The sequence below is a fragment of the Corvus cornix genome, chromosome 5 (assembly GCF_000738735.6).
Source record: "Corvus cornix cornix isolate S_Up_H32 chromosome 5, ASM73873v5, whole genome shotgun sequence".
Taxonomy (NCBI): Eukaryota; Metazoa; Chordata; class Aves; order Passeriformes; family Corvidae; genus Corvus; species Corvus cornix.
In genome coordinates, this window is record NC_046335.1 from 9,358,091 (window position 1) to 9,375,481 (window position 17,391).

The 17,391-nt window shown below is 42.5% G+C and overlaps 1 protein-coding gene across 1 annotated transcript in view; it reads right to left on the reverse strand.

Moving 5' to 3' along the window:
• The window catches only part of ASPG (asparaginase), a 44,526-nt gene extending 35,298 nt beyond the window's left edge, over window positions 1–9,228 (reverse strand). The window contains exons 1-3 of the mRNA XM_039552963.1: window positions 9,003–9,228; window positions 4,074–4,203; window positions 1,366–1,477 (exon numbers count right to left, since the gene is read on the reverse strand). Of these exons, the coding sequence (XP_039408897.1) occupies window positions 1,366–1,477; window positions 4,074–4,203; window positions 9,003–9,168 (408 nt within the window). The 5' untranslated portion in view covers window positions 9,169–9,228. The remainder of the gene's footprint in view (window positions 1–1,365; window positions 1,478–4,073; window positions 4,204–9,002) is intronic.
• Between the last annotated feature and the right edge of the window lie 8,163 nt (window positions 9,229–17,391).

The window sequence follows — 17,391 nt, forward strand, 5'->3', positions numbered from 1 at the left end:
TCCCACAGAAACATCTTGGAAGATTTTAGACTGGAAAATCATCAGCATGTTACAGCAGTGCCAGGCACATGTCCAAGATGAACACAAAGTGGCAGTGTCTGTACACAAGCTGGAGAGTTGAAAAGGTTCCTTTGTTTGCCTCTCTGCACACTTCATTTGGATTACAATACTGGACACACAGAGAACCTGCATTCTGTGTACAAGAAAAAAACACTTTTTTCTGTAATAAAAACTAATATGCCAATAAGGAAAAGGGTAAATTCTCTCCTGTTCAGCATGGGATTGCTGCCTTCTCTTGGCCCTGGGCTTTGCCCAACTGCACCCTTGCTCCATCCCAAAGACTTTCCATGTACACAGCACCTCCATCTCTTCTTTGCCTGGGCAACATGCATTTAAGAGGAGAACCAACCTCACAAGTTTGGTGGTTTCAGAATTAGAGAGCCTAAAGGTGAAAGACTGTTACCTGAATCTTCAGCATCATTCCCTGCATTATTGAACTGTTCATGAATTGCTACAGCGAGGTGGAAGGAGGGAATTTACACTATAAAGCCCACTATCATGGAGTGGAAGAGCACTATCTGCCTAACCCCACAGTTATTTATTTCTGTCAGCTGTGTATGAATTCCTGCTGTGAAGAATTTTAAGTGTTTTGCAGTTTTGCTTTTTTTAAAAGCACATAGCTAAGTTCAGGCAAGGGACAGGAGCACAGAAATGCTATATTTTTTATTCTAGAGAAGGATGTAATGAATTTATCTATATATGCAGAAATATCTAGGGCTTTAAACATTTTCCACTGTGGGACACCTAACTCTAGTAGTAGTTTTTTCTACTGGTTGCAAAGCCAAAGCTAGTCCAGTCCATGTCTGCCCAGAGTAAGAAAGGCATAAAGACATTAAATTATTTTCTATGTCAATAGCCAACTATTAAGCTATTTGAACACTCAAATGATGTGTAACTAAGCAACCTTCAGTTAAGCTACTCACACCTAAGGATTTTATTAAACATTTTTGGACAGTGAATCCAAGCCAATATTTTAGGACACATCAACCTCCATGTTACATACCTTATCCAATCATAGCTGCAATTTTTCCATTTATTTTATTGTATGGAATCATGGCATGGCTTATCCTTGGAAGAATGATGTAACTTTAAGGAGTTTACAACATTTTCAAATAAAAAAAAATTCTGCAAACTTTGCAAGCACAGGACTTGTTACTTTGCAAGTAACTAATTAAGGTACTTTACATTTAAAGAAACAAATATATATCTACAGGGCTACTGAATTGTTTTGTCTTGCTGAGCATACTAGATATACTGCTGGTTTTGTTTAAGTGAAAAATTAATTCTTATCCCACATCACTGTACCTCAAGTTTCTTTGCAATTCTGGCCCAGTCATCTGGTGTCATGTTGGAGGAATCAAGCAGTGGCGAGAGCTCAAGGATTGTGTAAAAAATTCTCTTGTTTTGCTTGGAGATACTATGAAGAAAGAGAATTGTAAAAAAAAATTCGTAGTGTTAATATCATCTCATCACTTCTGATTTTCTCTTTAAATCAGTAGTTTTCACACTTTTCCTCTCCATCCCCCAAGTCTAGGTGAAAAATATCTTGAATCTGGAAATTAAATTACAAGTTTAGAAGTTCATGGCTTGATGTGGTTTAAAGCATAAATACCTAAATTTAATTAAATAATAAATACAACTTGGGACATCGGTGGTTTCTGGGCTGTGAGTGCACATTGCTGGGTCTTGTCCAGCTCCTCATCTACCAGCATCCCCAAGTCCTTCTGGGCAGGGCTGCTCTGATCTGTTCATCCCCAGCCTGGATGGATACCAGGGATTGCCCTGACCCAGGTGCAGCACCAGCACTTGGTCTTGTTAAACCACGTGAGATTCCCATGGTCCCACTTATCCAGCTCATCCAGGTCCTTCTGGATGGCATCTCATCCTTCAAGTGTGTGAACACCACCATTCAGCTTGGTGTCATCTACAAATTTGCTGAGGCTGCACTCAATCCCTCCATCCATGTCATTAATGAAGATATTAAATAACACTGGTCCCAGTATAGACCCCTGAGAGATACCACTTGTCACTGATGTCCATCATGACTCTGAGCCATTGACCACTACTCTCTGGCTGTAACCATCCAACCACTTCCTCATCCACTTAACAGTCCACCCATCAAATCCATCTCTCTCCAATGGAGAGAGAAGGATGTTGTAGGGGACCACATCAAAAGTTTTACAGAAGTCCAGGTAAAGCTGTGCTAGCTGAAATCGCCTTCCTGTCCTCCATGTGCCTTAGCAGAGCTTCTAGAAGGATGTATTTCATGACCTTCCCATGCACAGAGGGGAGGCTGACAGGTCAGCAGGTCCCATTATCTTCCTTTCTATTCTTTTTAAAGTTGGGTACAATATTTCCCATTTTCGAGACACCTGAGACTTCTAATAAAATCTGCAGACCTGCTCCCCTCATGAAGCCTTAAGACTGTTGCATACTGCAGAGAGAGCATTTAAACAATGTGTTTAAACTGACATACTGTACCTAAGAAGTCAGGCTTCACATGAAAAACTGCCTTGCTGGATATCACATTTACACATGCTAAGAGTAACTTTGGAAGTCAGCTGAAAACCTGTGACAAGAAAGCTCTCCTGAGGATGTGCTGTTTAAATAAAACATGACATCCTGATACCTGAAACCAGTTGTCTTCAACTTCTGATGCCTCTCTCTAAAAAGAGATCATGTAATTCCTCTTATATTGATGTTACATGCAGATATACAAAGTTCAGAAAATCTTCTCCCCTCAGGAACTCACAATATTTCTCAACCACCTAGTTAAAATATCATTTGGCTAGCACAAAAGACAAGATGGCAAATTGCCATAAGTAACCTCCAGAAACAGCACTCAGCATTGCCAGAAAAACAAGACAAGATTAGTTTTTAAACCTCAGGTTTTTTGAAGTGAATGACTGTTTTAAGCTTTTCTGGTTTTCATAGAAAAGATGTGCCAGGAGAAGTATATTGAGGACTCACAGGCGTTTTGTTTTGTGTATAGTGTAGTTCTGTTTCTAATCCCTTAAGTATTCAAAAGTTATTCAAGCACAGCATCATAATAGAGCTCCATTTGTCTTAGTGTAAGCATCATATTTAACACAAACTGTATATTCATATAAATACTACTGCACCAGGAGTCCATTAGTTTTTCATTCACTCCTTTTCCTGCTATCTGCTTTTTAAGTGGTTACCTTTTAAAGCTTTATATAGAGACTTCGATACAAAGTAGAAAAACTTAACAAACCTTATATTTTCTTTGAATATCCTGGTTTTCTCTTTAAAGATTACTGAATATCCATTTTTACTTTTACAGCACACCAGCTATGGTCCCATTTATTTTTGAGCAACTATGTAAAATCATTCTTTGTGCAAAGTTAGCACATTTACAGGGGTACAGTCATTCATCACAGCTAGGGAATATTTCAAATTAGCATACTGCCCTCTAAATAAAATCTATAAGCTTATTAATCATTGCCCAACAGTTAAGAAGCAATGCAGATTAATTATAAGCCCATCACTTATTATCATAATGTTGCATAAATTTGGGAAAAACAATCAGCTTTTAGGGCTTTCAAAACCAGAAGGCCTGCAGAATCAAAGCATGAGGCATATTCACAGATGCATTAATTACACACTACTTTTTCAGATATATGCTGAAGATAATTCCCATGGAGCTGTATATACAGTTTTCTTAGTTTCTGTAGAATACTTGTATGTTTGCACAGCAGCAAATTAATATTAAAAAAAAAAAAAAAATCCATGAATGGACTGCCCAGAATGGTTACTTGTAGCCTAACTTAAAAGTTATTTCTCAGGCAGTTCTAAAGCACTTCATTGCAAATATATCCAAACACATATTTTCTATCACATCAAACATGGTGCACCTTTTTCTTTTGAACTAACAGAAGCATTTTTGCTAACCTCATTATGGATTCTTCACGTCAAATGTCTAGGGATGTAATTACCTGAAAAACAACAAGACACTTGCTAACCCTTCCTCGCCCCAAGGAAGTTGTACTTACGGGAGCACCAATGTGTTCTCTGGGAATTCATGGGAGTTGTTCAGTTTTGTTTCCCGGGCATACGCCTCATCGTGCAGCATCGGCATGGTTTTCAAGCTGTTTACTAATTTATTGGCCTCAGGGGCAAGCCCTTAAAAACAAAGAATAAAGGAAGTAAATAAAGGAGCAGGGATGGAAAGGGAGCGAGTGGCACAGTAAGGAGGGAAGTAGTCAAGCTACACAGCAGTTTGCCCATCCTTCCGAATTAAACAGTCTATTGCCAGTTTAAAACCATGAAAATGTTCATGCAGTTATTCTTTTGACTTGACATAAATAAATCCTTTATTTAAGAGAAATAATGTTTCAAATCTCCACATCAAACATTTATGCCTTTACCCATTTTTCATTGTTGCTTGCCTGCAAATACTGATCAGAAGCAGGGACAGGGAGCCAAGTTTTGCAACTGTAGCAGAAACCTACCATTCTCTTTCACATTTGCCATAGATACTATTACTACTGAGCAGCAGAAGACTTCAAAATCACTCAGCATCATTTTGTACTATCAAGTTGTGATGTATACTAGGTACTTTCCACTAGCAGGTTTAGGACTGAACATCTGAACTGACAAAAGCTAAAAAGGTGCATAAACCACTGAATAGAAAAAGTTAAAAGCGTGGATGCTTCTCAAACTCTGCTCTCCCTCTCCCTGCCCGTGATGGGGTCTGTCTGTGGCAGGGACCCTAAAACAGGTCCAAACCTGTTTGGAGGTTTAAACTACCCTAAGAACACATTTAGTGTTTGGTGGACCTGCAGGTGTCCTGGTTGCAACCAGGTATTCCATACAGAATCTGCATGCCATTCTCTGTTAGCCAGAAAGGCACCTAATGTTTTGATGTTACAGTCCTCAGCATCACAGAACTGAGTTCACCTGTGAACCTAAGCTGCAACTCATCTCCCAATTCCCTGTTTCAGGAACGACAGCGACAGCTCTGCCATCCAGAATCAGAAACTACCCTGTTTTTCTAAAGTCTGACTTCTTGAGATAATTTTCTTTCAAGGACTTTCCAAGGTACTTCCTTCTGGACTTCAAGATTCTACTGTCAAGTTCAGTTTAATATCACTGTTTCATATCATCTGTTCACAAGGAAAATAAACTATTAAACCTCATTATTTTACTTCTGTTAGTTCAAGTTATTTCCAATTTGAGGCCAGGGAATTCTCTCCTACTTCCTAGTTCTGTTTATTTAAACATTATTCTCATCCAAGTTAGCATCTAATTATTTTTGGTTCACCTTCAAACAGCAAGGTTTTTTTAAAAATACTCAAAACACAGAGAATATTTTCAATAGTACTTCTATCTTTTTCCATTTACTTTCCGAGCTCACAGAAAAATCCTTAAGAACTCCTTAATCTCCCTCCTGGCTTGCCTTAAATGAAGAAGAAGGCCTCTTCATAGCCAACTTCCTCACAGGACAGCAACAGCATTTTAGTGGATTTGTTTGGATTACTGCCAGAATACTTAGTTTTACAAAATATACTTAAAACACTTTCAAGCCTTGGATGTTTCATTCATTCAGCTACAATCCCTGCTTTTCCTGTTGAGGATGTTCCTAGCTTAGTCACAAATGGCCACTTCTGCTGCACTCGGGCATTGAGTCATTTTGGCTCAGAAATGCAGCCCAGTTTCAAGTGCTTCCTGGGTGTTTCCTGATTATTCTTCTGTTTGCCCAGTGTTCATCTTGCTCTGAATATCGACAATGGATTAGACTGTTTATTTTTTGTATCTGCCACAGGAACTGGAGAGCTGATGTAAGTTAATATTCTTTAATCCCTTCTCTATAAACGGCAGTTCCTCATCTCTTAATCACAAATCTGTCAGGATTTTTCTCTAATTGCTTGCAGTGAATGAAAACCTTTTTTTCAAGGCATTCTGCAGATGTATCCAAGATGACCCACTTACAACCTATGCAGCCCCCCACATGCATCCACATCTAGCAGTGATTTCTGCTTTACAGCTTCAAGAAGCAAACACAGGGGAACTCAAGTGCAACAGTTTTAAGAACACTTCTGCTTTATTATGCATGGAAAACAGCTTTTGTGAGCCAAGCTTGTTGACCAAGTATTTGAAGCAACTTCACCCCTGCAGAGAAGAGGCAGACTGTGTGACTTGTCCAAATGGCTCTCATCAACTTCTGTCCTTACCCTTGTTAGCTGGCCAGCCCTGGCATCACAGAGCGGGTGGACAAAGGCAGAACAGCAAACAGGCACCTGTGACCGAGGAGAACAATCATAGTTCTGTCTCACCTACAGTCCGGGACTCTGCTTTTCACTCTGGTGCTATAGATAATACAGTTATAGCTACCTGCCAAACAAGGTATCCTACAACCTGTGCTGCCGCAGAGAACAGGGAACAAAAATATTAATTTCAGCAGCTACAGTACTTGGAGCTTTCAGAAGTGAGGCACATAGATTTCAAAAAGAAAAAGGTTTGGACCACAGCAGCCAGTCCTTTGACAATCTAGTATGTCTAAAAAAGACACATAAATAACTAAGTCACCTAAGCAGACTATTCCAAGATAAGCAATATTTCTAGGGGTATTTAGCTTAGCTCTACTTGGATTTGTTGAGGATTTTTTTCCTTTTTACAGGTAAAAGCTAGGAAAGAGACCTAGCCCACATGCCCAAGGAAAAGATCTTCCTGAAGGCACCAGCACAAACTTGATAGAAAGATCACTATCACAGCAACCTCACTTTGGAGTGCAGTAAGGTTCTCTTTCTGAAATGAGCTACTGATAAGCCAAAATAAACTGATGTAGGAGGAAATAAGTAGGAGTAAGAAACTTTAAAAACGCACTGAAGTGGCTTGACAACAAAAACATGTATACTGAGAGAGTCTGCACCTGAATCTGGTTGTCATCCAACTCACACAAATTGAAATAGACTATTCAGCCTCTGAAAATGACTCCTGCACAGATAACATGTAGGTGTGCAGAAATTCCAACAGGTCCAAGACGTGCTGGAGGTGCCAGATGAGCTACTTCTGCTCACTGTGCTTGAAGTAAAACACTTGTAGTTCTAGGAAGGGCTGAAAACAGGCACTTTCCATCCACTGATTAATAGAAGAAATGAGCATCTATTGTATCTTCCCTTGAAGCATGCTGCCTTTCCCATGCCCTTTCTGCCTGAACACTAAAGACTGCCAAATATTCTGAAAGAGGTACTCTGGCTGCTCTGCAGCTAGATGTGGGTATGAAAAGCAGGTCAAAACCCTCACCAGGATGCAGCAAGTCAGCATCATTAGATCATAGCTGTTAGATTGTTGGCACATGCTTTAATGATTGACATGTGTTAAGCAAAAGAAAAAAAAATACAAGATGAGAAGAGGTTATAAAGTTCATTCATAAAAGAATGAGATACGTCATTATAATTTATTTACTTAAAAGAGGTATTTAGAAAGCTGAGGCAACAAAGTAGGAAATTGTTTTAGTATAAACAATGCAAACTGAGAAAGGCAAGTCACCACATGTCATTGAAAGATGGACTTTTTTTTTTTTTTTTTACATCTTTGACAGATTAAAAACAAAGATGACAGCCATAAAAAACAAAAAACACCTTACAGCATCTTTACTACAATAATAAGGATCAGCCAATCACCATCTTCTGAGACGAAAGGACATGTATTTTAAAAAAATCAAGTCTAGGCAGCTCCAAGGTGAAGCCCCAAGTGTTTTAATCCTACAAATGAAAGCAGAGACAGTATTTCCAGCAGGGGCGTGAAACTAATAGGGATCACAAGTACCCATGCTTCTGAATCAAGACAGACATAAGCTGTGGAAGCCCTGGCATGCTCCACTGCCGTCCAAGTAAACGAGGAAAGAAACTAAATGGATACTGATCAAAACTGGACTGTTTCCCTCTCACTCCCACTCTTAAGTTACCCTGTTTCCCTTTAACCCAACACAGCCCTACAGCAAGTCAGACCTGACTGAAATCCGTTCTTTTCCCTGGACACATTAATGGGTTGATGTTTCTGGTATCTCTTTGGATCTGTGCCTGTTGAATGATGATCAAGGGGTGCTTAGGTGCCACTCCAACCAGCTGCTGGACTGGGGGCCTGTGGAGGTGTCAGGTGAGTTTGGGCACCCTTCTGCTGACATTTAGGGGCATCTAAAAATACACAGCATATACCTGTAGGTACCTAAGAAGCCTTCAGATAAAATGCAGGCATTATACTGACACATCCCAGTGTTCAGTTTTGGATGTAAACATTTTCCAGCTGCTGGGAGAGAGCTCAGCATATCTAGCCTTTTCATCAAAGTCTCCCCCTCTCTTGGTTAGGTAAGACAGAACTCTTCAGTGATTTCATGAAGGAAGGCACAGGCTAGTGGGAGAGCAGCAGAAACCTGTCCCAAGGCAGGTGAACACGGTCACTGCATCTGATCTCGCTCACCCTGACACCTGGCAGCTGCCACACTTGCATCCGCTGCGCCTGCCAGGTCACCACTGGAAAATCCTTGTCACGGCCAACAGCTCCAGCGGCCCACGCTCTTCCCGGCAGGAATGCCAGGCACACGCTCTCTGGGTGGCCGGTGACAGTGGCTCATTTAGAGCTAAAAAGAGCCTGCATGACTAGTGCGACTACATTAGTTTCATTTTCAGCGCGCGAGGTAGGGCAGAAAGGACTCACGCTGCAGGAAACACGTTGTCCTCTGCCAAAAGCCGCTGCTGCTCGCTGTGACGCTCACAAGGATGCCCATCAGCTGAGCTACCGAGTGACCCAGCTGACGGGAACCGGGGATTAGAGGGAGTCTCTCACACCAGCGATGCCGCACCGCAGACCGCGCCGGGTCCCCGCCGGTCGCGCCGTGCCAAGGCAGCCCCGGCCCCATGGTCACGGCCAGCCCCGCTCCCCGCAGCCACCCCGGCACCCCCCCGCCGCCGGCCCCTCACCCTTGACGTCCTGCACCATGCCGATGGTGCCGCCCGTGTTGATGACCAGCACCCGCGCCTCGGCTTTAGCGGAGGGGGCCGGGGAGCAGCCGGGGCGCTCCTGGGGCCGGGCCCTGCCCAGGGCTCTGAGCAGAGAGCGCGGCTGTCCCGCCGCCGCCGCCTCCATCCCGCGCCGCACGATCCGCTACCTCCCGGCCGTGCGGAGAACGGGCGCTCTAGGGGCGGGAGGGAGGTGTTGGGGCCGCCCCTTCCCGCTGCCCCGGGGGCGGGGAGAGCCGCCGTGCCCGCCCGCGGGGAGCGGCCGTGAGGGGCAGCGGGGCCGCGGCGGGGCAGCCCCGGCACCGCCCCCTGCACTTTGCTCCGCGGGGCAGCGCCAGCGCGGGGAGACATCAAAGCCCTTCATGCTTGAAGGAGAAGCCAAGAGCAGCGGCGCGTTGTGGACCCGGGGAGGAGAGGGGAGACACAGGGCTCAGGGTCAGCCCGGCGACAGCACCTGCTTCGTCCTCGTTTTCCTTCATGAGGAAGAAGGTGGGAACTGCCCCTGCTTACCTGGCCTCAGAGGTGACTCCTGTATATCCAGCGTCTCCCAAAACAGGAGGCGTGGCATGGGCAGCACCCCTGCCCCTCCATTCCAGTTTCCTAATCTGCACCCTCGACTTCCATCTAGATTCTCTCACAAGAAGGGAAATCTTCAACCTCAGGCTGCACATCCAGCCCTGTGCCAAAGGAGGACAAGCCAGGTACCACAGTGCCTGATGTGTGTACAGCTGTAACACGGAACACAAGGGTTGGGGAGGAAAGATCTCCTGAGCAAAGATGAGGGTTGGGGTTTTTTGCAGCCTGCAAACCCACAATCTATTCAGACTGATCTCTTACTTAATCAGTCCTCTCCTGTAGTTTGGCAGTATTACCATAGGATGATAGAATGACTGGGGTGGAAGGGACCTTAAAGATCACCTATGGCTTCAATGGCTCTGCCCTGGGCAGAGATGACCATCAGATCATGTTGGTCAGCTCACAAACTCCATTGTTTGAGCTCTTCCATCCCTTGAAGGACATTCACCCTCAAAGATAGATGCCAGATCTAACATGGCATTGTGAAAGGTAACTCCTGTTTCTCAACAGTCTTGCCAAAAGTGCTCAGGGTGAAACAGGCAGAGATGCACAGGTGTGTGTGGGATGATACCATCTCTATCCATATTGCTGAGACCTCTGAAAACGAAATAAGAGAAAAGAGGAGGGGGAAGCTTACTACACCAACCTCAGAAGCTCTGAATATTTGTCTGTTTTATCCTGATGATCATCTCTGCTGTCATTTGCCTTATCTGCAAAAAGCTGGCCATCACCAGGAGCTGAATATCATGATACTGAAATTGACTATAGGTGTAACTGAGCTCCAGTTCATACATTCACCTGTTACCAACAATGTGCCAGGTATTTCTCAGATCTTCCTCTGTCTCCCTGTAACAGTCATCCTAAGCTTTGAGATGTACAAGGCTGTCTTCAACTCAAATACTTCAAAATAGAAACATTAAACTTCAGAACTAAACACAAATTTAGGGTTTCACATTTAGGTAGGAACAGCAGATACATCTGGGTTAGCAATTTTGCAGGTAAAGGAAGTGAGGAGGCACAATAAAAAAAGGTAATGTTACAGGTATTTTACAGAAAAAGATAGAAATGTGTACTTGAAGAGATTGTGGGAAGGGGGGAAAATTAAGCTCTCATATAAAACAAACTGTATTAAACCCTGTATTGTCGAGTTCAGCTACTGGTTTTACTTCTAAGTATTGTGTTTGAAAAGTATATGGTAGTTTCTGTTGAGGATTGGGCGGGAGATCCAGTGTGAGGAGGCTGAAGTTGTTTTCAAGGAAATCTGATAAATCTTTAGGTCTGTTGTCATGAGATTTGTTACTACTGGCCAACTATAAAGCAAAATCAGCAAAGCAACTGGCTAAAACCCAATGAGCAGTTACTGGGAACAGTAACTGCTGAGAAGCACAATCCACATGAGCTGAGAAGTAGCTGCTGCACAAATACCTTGAGGCTAAACTTAAGTGTCACTTAAGTGCCTGATTTACTCAGTACGTCAAAGGAAGAACACGCTTCCTGTAGGAAAGTGGTAGGGATTTTTTTGGCTCCCAGTCATATGAACTGAATTTGTACCCTGCACTGCACCTTCTAAATGAACTGTAACTCAATTTCAAAGTACAAATAGGGGTTGTGGGATAGTCCAAGCAATTTCTTTTACTTCCAATTTCTACGACTTAGTACTCTAACAAATAAATTTTATATTCTCCCCCTAAGTTGTCAATCTCTCTCTTAGTGGCCCAAAACGTGGCACAGAATTCCAGATGTGGTCTCACAAGTGCTAAGTAGAGGGCAGTAATCATTCCCCTGTGTCTGCTGGCTGTAGCTGTCCTGCTAGTGCAGCCTAGCCTTCGCTTTCATCGCTGCAAGGGCCCTTTGCTGCCTCATACATGACTTGTCCGTAGGACCCCCAAGCCCTTTTTGCACAGCTGCTACTTAGATTTTTTTTATCTATACTGTAGGCTATTGAACAAAACCCAGCAGTGTCGGAAGGCAGAAAAAAACTGTGTAGTAACTCCAGCTGCTGGAGTACACTGTGTGTATTGACAGGTCCACAACAAAATTTTTTAAATAAACAAATATTTTGTGTCTGCTGCAGGGAAACACTTTTTTCAAAAGAAAGAAAAAATTGCATCTAATTCTTGTTATGTATCAAAAAAACAATTCCACTTCCTTCATATATTTCTAGCACAGATCTCGAAGCATCTTTAATCGTGTACTCTTTTCCCTGTGCTACTCAAGAGTAAAAAATGTAATCAAGATCACATGAAAAGAATGTGATGAAGAGTTTCAAACTCTATAGAAAGGTCATTTTAGATTCTGTGGGACTCTCTCCAGAAAGAACAAAACAGAAGTTCCATTTGAGCAGGATTACTAGAGTTGGTCAGAAATCCAACACTTTCTTTCACAGAATAATCATCTTTTGAAAATGTTTCTGGCAAAAAAAAAAAAAAAAAAATTGTAAGGTTATTTTCCTTGTTCTATGCACCTTACAAGGTGCTTTTTTTTCTGGTTTACACTCAAAATTTATTTATGCAAACTCCCAAGATCTAATGTGTGTAAAAGATTTAATGCATCTTGTAAAAGGAAAAATAAACAAAACAACCCTACATTTTTCTTTTTTAGAAGTTAGCTGGATTGCATTCCACAGTGGGGTAGCACCACATCTGCCTTTGGCCTGAGCTGTTGCTCCATACTTGACTAGCTTTAAATGTCCTTTACAAAATGTAATGAGTTCTATCATCTTAGTCTTGACATTTCAGCTTTCCCACCTATAACACACTTTATCAATTAAGGAAAAGCAGGACCAGAACACCAGCTAAGGTCTTAGGAGTCAGAATAGGTCAGGATAAGGATAATATGAAGACAGACCTTTCTACTTTGTCAGCTTCGAAACGGTAACTAAAAGTAATTAATATATCTTGGCTGCTCACAGGCTTAGATAAATTAAATGGGTGGTGTCAGTCAAACATTATCAAAGAGACATAGTTACTCTTCACAACACTTAAAAGTATGATTTCATAGGTATTGATGGACAGATTAAGAAGTAATTGCTGTGATGGCAGAAACTGCTTGCAACTAGTGAGTGCCATTGTATTCCTTCTAACATATAGGATGCTATTAGATACAGAACATTAAATAACCACTTTCTGCTATTGAATGCCACTTTGCTTCTCAGCCATGTCTAGAAAATCTCTTTTAAGACATCTCTTATTTCTTGTGAATTCTGTTGATGGCTTCTCTGGAAATTGTACCACTTTATTCTCTGCCCTCCACACTTCTGTTTGAGCAATGAATCCCTCCTAGATATCTGTGCAACTTACTTGAGATCATTTCTCTAATCCAGGGATGTCATTCAGAGTTCTGTGTCCCAACATCTGAACAATGCAGAATGCTGTTATAAAAAAAAAAAAAAAAAAAAAAAAAGGGGGGGGGAGGGGGGGGAGGACTTTACCAATTAGCTGGAACAGAGAGGCTTGTCCAAAAGCATGTACAGACAAGGATTAAGCCACCTCTTACCTGAGAGATGTGTGCCTTTAATGAGGGAAATTGGATTTTAAAAATGAGAAGGGCTGATGTCTCCAGAAGCTAAGAGCATGTCAAGGACTGGCGTGACTTAATGGTCCAACAGATCTCAAGCCACGCTTCTGAATTTATTTCATGTAAATTTGTGGGGGTTTGTCCATAATGCAGAAGGGAACTCTGGTCCCACACCTGTGATGTGTGTTTCAGACTGTCAATGCATTCTCTTATTTAAGGTATTCCAGTTCACCCAATACTATCAGAAAAACCTTTTCTGCTCTTAAAATTCTGATGTATTTAACTGATATTCATGAAGGCAATGGACTCTCCAAATCTGCTGGTTGAGCTTAGGCCTACTTTTAACAATTCAGAGTGTCATTGTCTAGAACAGCGGAAGAAGAAAGCAGCAAGCCAGAAGAAAACATGTTCCCTCTTTTCCTCTGCCTGCTGCAGGTAGAATAATTCTGCTTTAAGCAAGAGAAATCATGCATGCATATCAAGATGGGAGAGAATCTCATCTGCCTGGGAGGGGTTTTGGGAGCTGGAATGGTTTTGGTTGTGCAGTAGATAGATGGTGGCCGAAGGTAACGTCTGAACACAGAGGAGTGTTGAAGACACAGAAAATGATGAAAAATAAAGCAAGCAGCACAAAAGTATCACTTTGTTCCTGAGCTAGTGCTTGAAACAGGTGAAGGGCAGAGGAAGATCAGGATTGGGCAGAGACTGACCACATAGCAAAGCTTCAAGGTTCTTCTTAGGGCCTTCTGCATCTTTAAGGGCCACCCATGAAGCACATTGGATGAGGCTGAAAGAGGAGCTGGGGAACAGAAATGAATGTGCTGTGGGTCTCAGGAGAGAAAGACTGTTCCAAGGCAGCTGGTGCCTGGAGTGCCCAGACTCCTTCCAAAATTCAGCCTCCGTCTTTCCTTCTTTTCAAAGTGCCAGTGACCTACACCCTGTGTCTGTGAGCTGGGCCAGCTGATACCCCCAGGGCACAGAGGTTGCCAAAAGATGAGGGGAAAGTCACCCCTGGTTCCTCGACTGATTCTTGACAGTGTGTGGGAACTCGTGCCTTTTGATCAACGAATCAATAATTACATAGAAGCTTCTTATTGTTTAAAATACACTCCACTCACACATCTCACAACTTTGACATAATACTTTACTTACTTATACATACTTACACAGTTCACTTATACATTTTATAACTTATAACTTCCACATCTCACACTACTTATACATCTTACTTCCACCTTTTACCTAATACACTACTTAAACATTTTACCTACTTTTACATACTACTCTACTTACACATTTTACAACTTATCCATAACACAGTACATATACATTTTGCAACTGCTGTGCATGAGATCACACATTGCTTGATTGGTCTCTCTGTTTTGTCCATGAGCTCCACACACACTTTTCTGATAATATGATTGGTTTTAGTCTAGTGCAGCACAGTCCTTTTTTATCTATTCCTTGCTATCTTGGTATTTAGTTTTTCAGCTTCTTCTTTCCCAATTCTTTTCCAATTTAGCACAGTTTACCTTTCAGTCCTTGATGAGTTCCTAAGGGCTCTAATAGGTGGGGCTTCAGATCCAGGCAAGCAGCATCAAAATGATAACAGCAACAAAACCCATCCAGTGATCAGCAGCCAAGTTAGCCCAGAAAATCCAAACAACAGGACAACAAAAAACAAAGAACAAATATAAACCTATCCCACCTCTCCCCTCAAACCTTCAGACTGGAGCTTAAAAACCCTCTTGGAGCTGATGTGCTGCAGCTGAAGGTGGAAAGGCCAGGTGAAGCCAGTGAGGGTAATTCCAGCCTGGTCCCACTCTGAGGGCTCTGATAAAAATAGCTAAAAATGGTTTGGCTGGGAACAAGGCTCAACTACTTTACAGCAACAGTGCTGCACAGCACTTGCTCTGTTCTTTCAGGAGAATCACATTGTTACAATGAATAGCAAAATGGAAAAGGGCGTGTAACACAGTTGGAAATTCCACATTCCTTCCCCACAAAGTCTGTGTGTAGGGATTAGGGTGGTTTGAATGAACCCAACTGAGTCCTGCTGAGCCTGTGGCCACCTGCACCATGGCAGCTGTGCTCTCTGCAGGGAGTGCGAGTGGGGAAATCAAGGTGAGAGTGGATGTCAATGTGAAGTGATCCATTTCCAGAGAAAACAGGACTGTCCTCTTTTAGCTGGATGGCATTTTTAGGAGGTACAGGTGAGTGCATGTATGTCCTGTCCATTGCTTTGACCTTTCCTAGCACAGTTGTGCTGCTCTTGGCTCCTGAGCTACCTATTCTGGAAGCTTGCCCATGGATTTTACAAGAGCTTTTGTTTACAGTGCAAAGAGAAAATTGAGTTACCAGGAAAAGGAATGCCAGGGATGGAATTTGAGTAATAAAGGGATGGTGACTTTATGGGTCATGACAAGTGCAGTCCCAACAGGCTCTGCCTTGCTTGACCCATGGTCAGGTGTCTCAGGTTTAATTGCAGTGACCACCTCCTGCTGCAGAACTCTGATGTGCCCACAGTGAGAACTGGGTGAGACAAAGGGCTGTTAAAGAGTCACACAGACAATGGCCAAGTGAACAGAATTGTCTTGGAGAGACTACAGAAAAGCTGCAGCTTGCTAACCAAAGGTGAAATCCTCTTCTCTAAAACCAAGATTTGTGGAGTTTGTTTGATCTTGAGAAAGGAAAACACTGTTGTGTGTGACCAATACTGAGATCTCGGTATGCACCAGCTAACTGCTGTCTCAAAATCAAGTCCAGCAAAGAGTCTTCCTGCAGGCATTCTGGGACCTCTGATGAACCTTTATTTATATTAATTCACAACAGTTGAGGTGATTGCCTAGCTAGATCATCCATCAAAAATAATGACACTCTTAAGAAATCTCCATACATTTTTGACCCATTCTTGAGGATCACCTTCTCTGATCTCAAGAACTGTCCATTCCAACAAGGAAGACACCAAGCAGAGGTAGAAGCAGGCCTGCATGAATGAACAAGGAATTCCAGGTAAGAATTAAGCATAAAAAGTGTTCAAGAGGTGGGAGAAGGGACAAGGTGTCCCAGGAGGAATGTAGAGATACTGTCAGAATATGCAGGTATGTTGTTATGAAAGGCAAGGCCCACCTGAAATTGAATTTACAGAGGGATATGAGGGTTAAACAAGGATGGTTTCTATGGTAAATAAGCAGCCAAAAGGTGACTAGGGAAAAGGCGGGCCCACTGGTGACTGGCAGGGCACTTGGTGACAAAGGACATGGGAAAGCTGACAATGCCACCTTTTTCTCAGTCTTCACTGGTTGTATCTGCCTTTAGGAATCCCAGGCACCTGAGGCCATTGTATGATGCAGGACAAGGAAGACTTCCTGCCACTAGAGAAGGATCAGTTTAGGGAAAATTTAAATAAACCAGACCCTGACAAGTCCCTGGAACCTGATGGGCTGCACTCACAAGAGCTGAGGGAAGTGGTTGATGCCATTTGAAGACACTCAATAACCTTTAAAAGGTCATGGCAAGCAGGGGAAGGTTCTCAAGGAGTGGAAGAAAGCAAATGTCACTTCTAACTTCAAGAATGGTGAGAAGGAAGAGGAGATGGGAAACTAGAGACTGGTCAACCTCACCTCAATCCCTGGAAAAGTGGTGGAGCAAATAGATCTGGAAGTTACTTCCAGACATATGAAGGTCAAACAGACAGTTAGGAGTAGTCACCACATATTTATCACACTTGATCAACCTGACAGCCCTCTCTGACTATGCAACTGGCTCAGTGGTGAGGAGAGAGCAATGTTAATATCTAATCAAGATATTGGGTCTTTGGACTGGCAAAATACCCAAGCAACATTCTACTTGAAATACTCAACTAAATTACTAATTTGTAATTTTTTTTTTTTTGGCAGTTACATGTCGATTAATATACCTCAGAGGTAAGATTAATCTTCTTACCAGATTCAGTTATCTAGAAGACAGGTATCTAGTCTCAATGAATTAGTTTAGTAATTAGTGGTTAACAATAATATAATAACAATTGGAGTTTCCTGAGAGGCATGGTGCACATCCAGCATTCACAATAGTTGACCGTGAGCTAAAAAAGTACTTAGGTTTTTTTCAATTTTGGGGTTTTTTTTTAGTTCTTCTGTGTTTGATCTGCTGACAGAGAATACCCAGGTCAGAGTTCATGCTGTGCCATCAGTTCTCAGCCTGCAGCCCCATGAGTCACAGATTACAGCAACAAGGGACACGAGGATGGGAAGCAGAT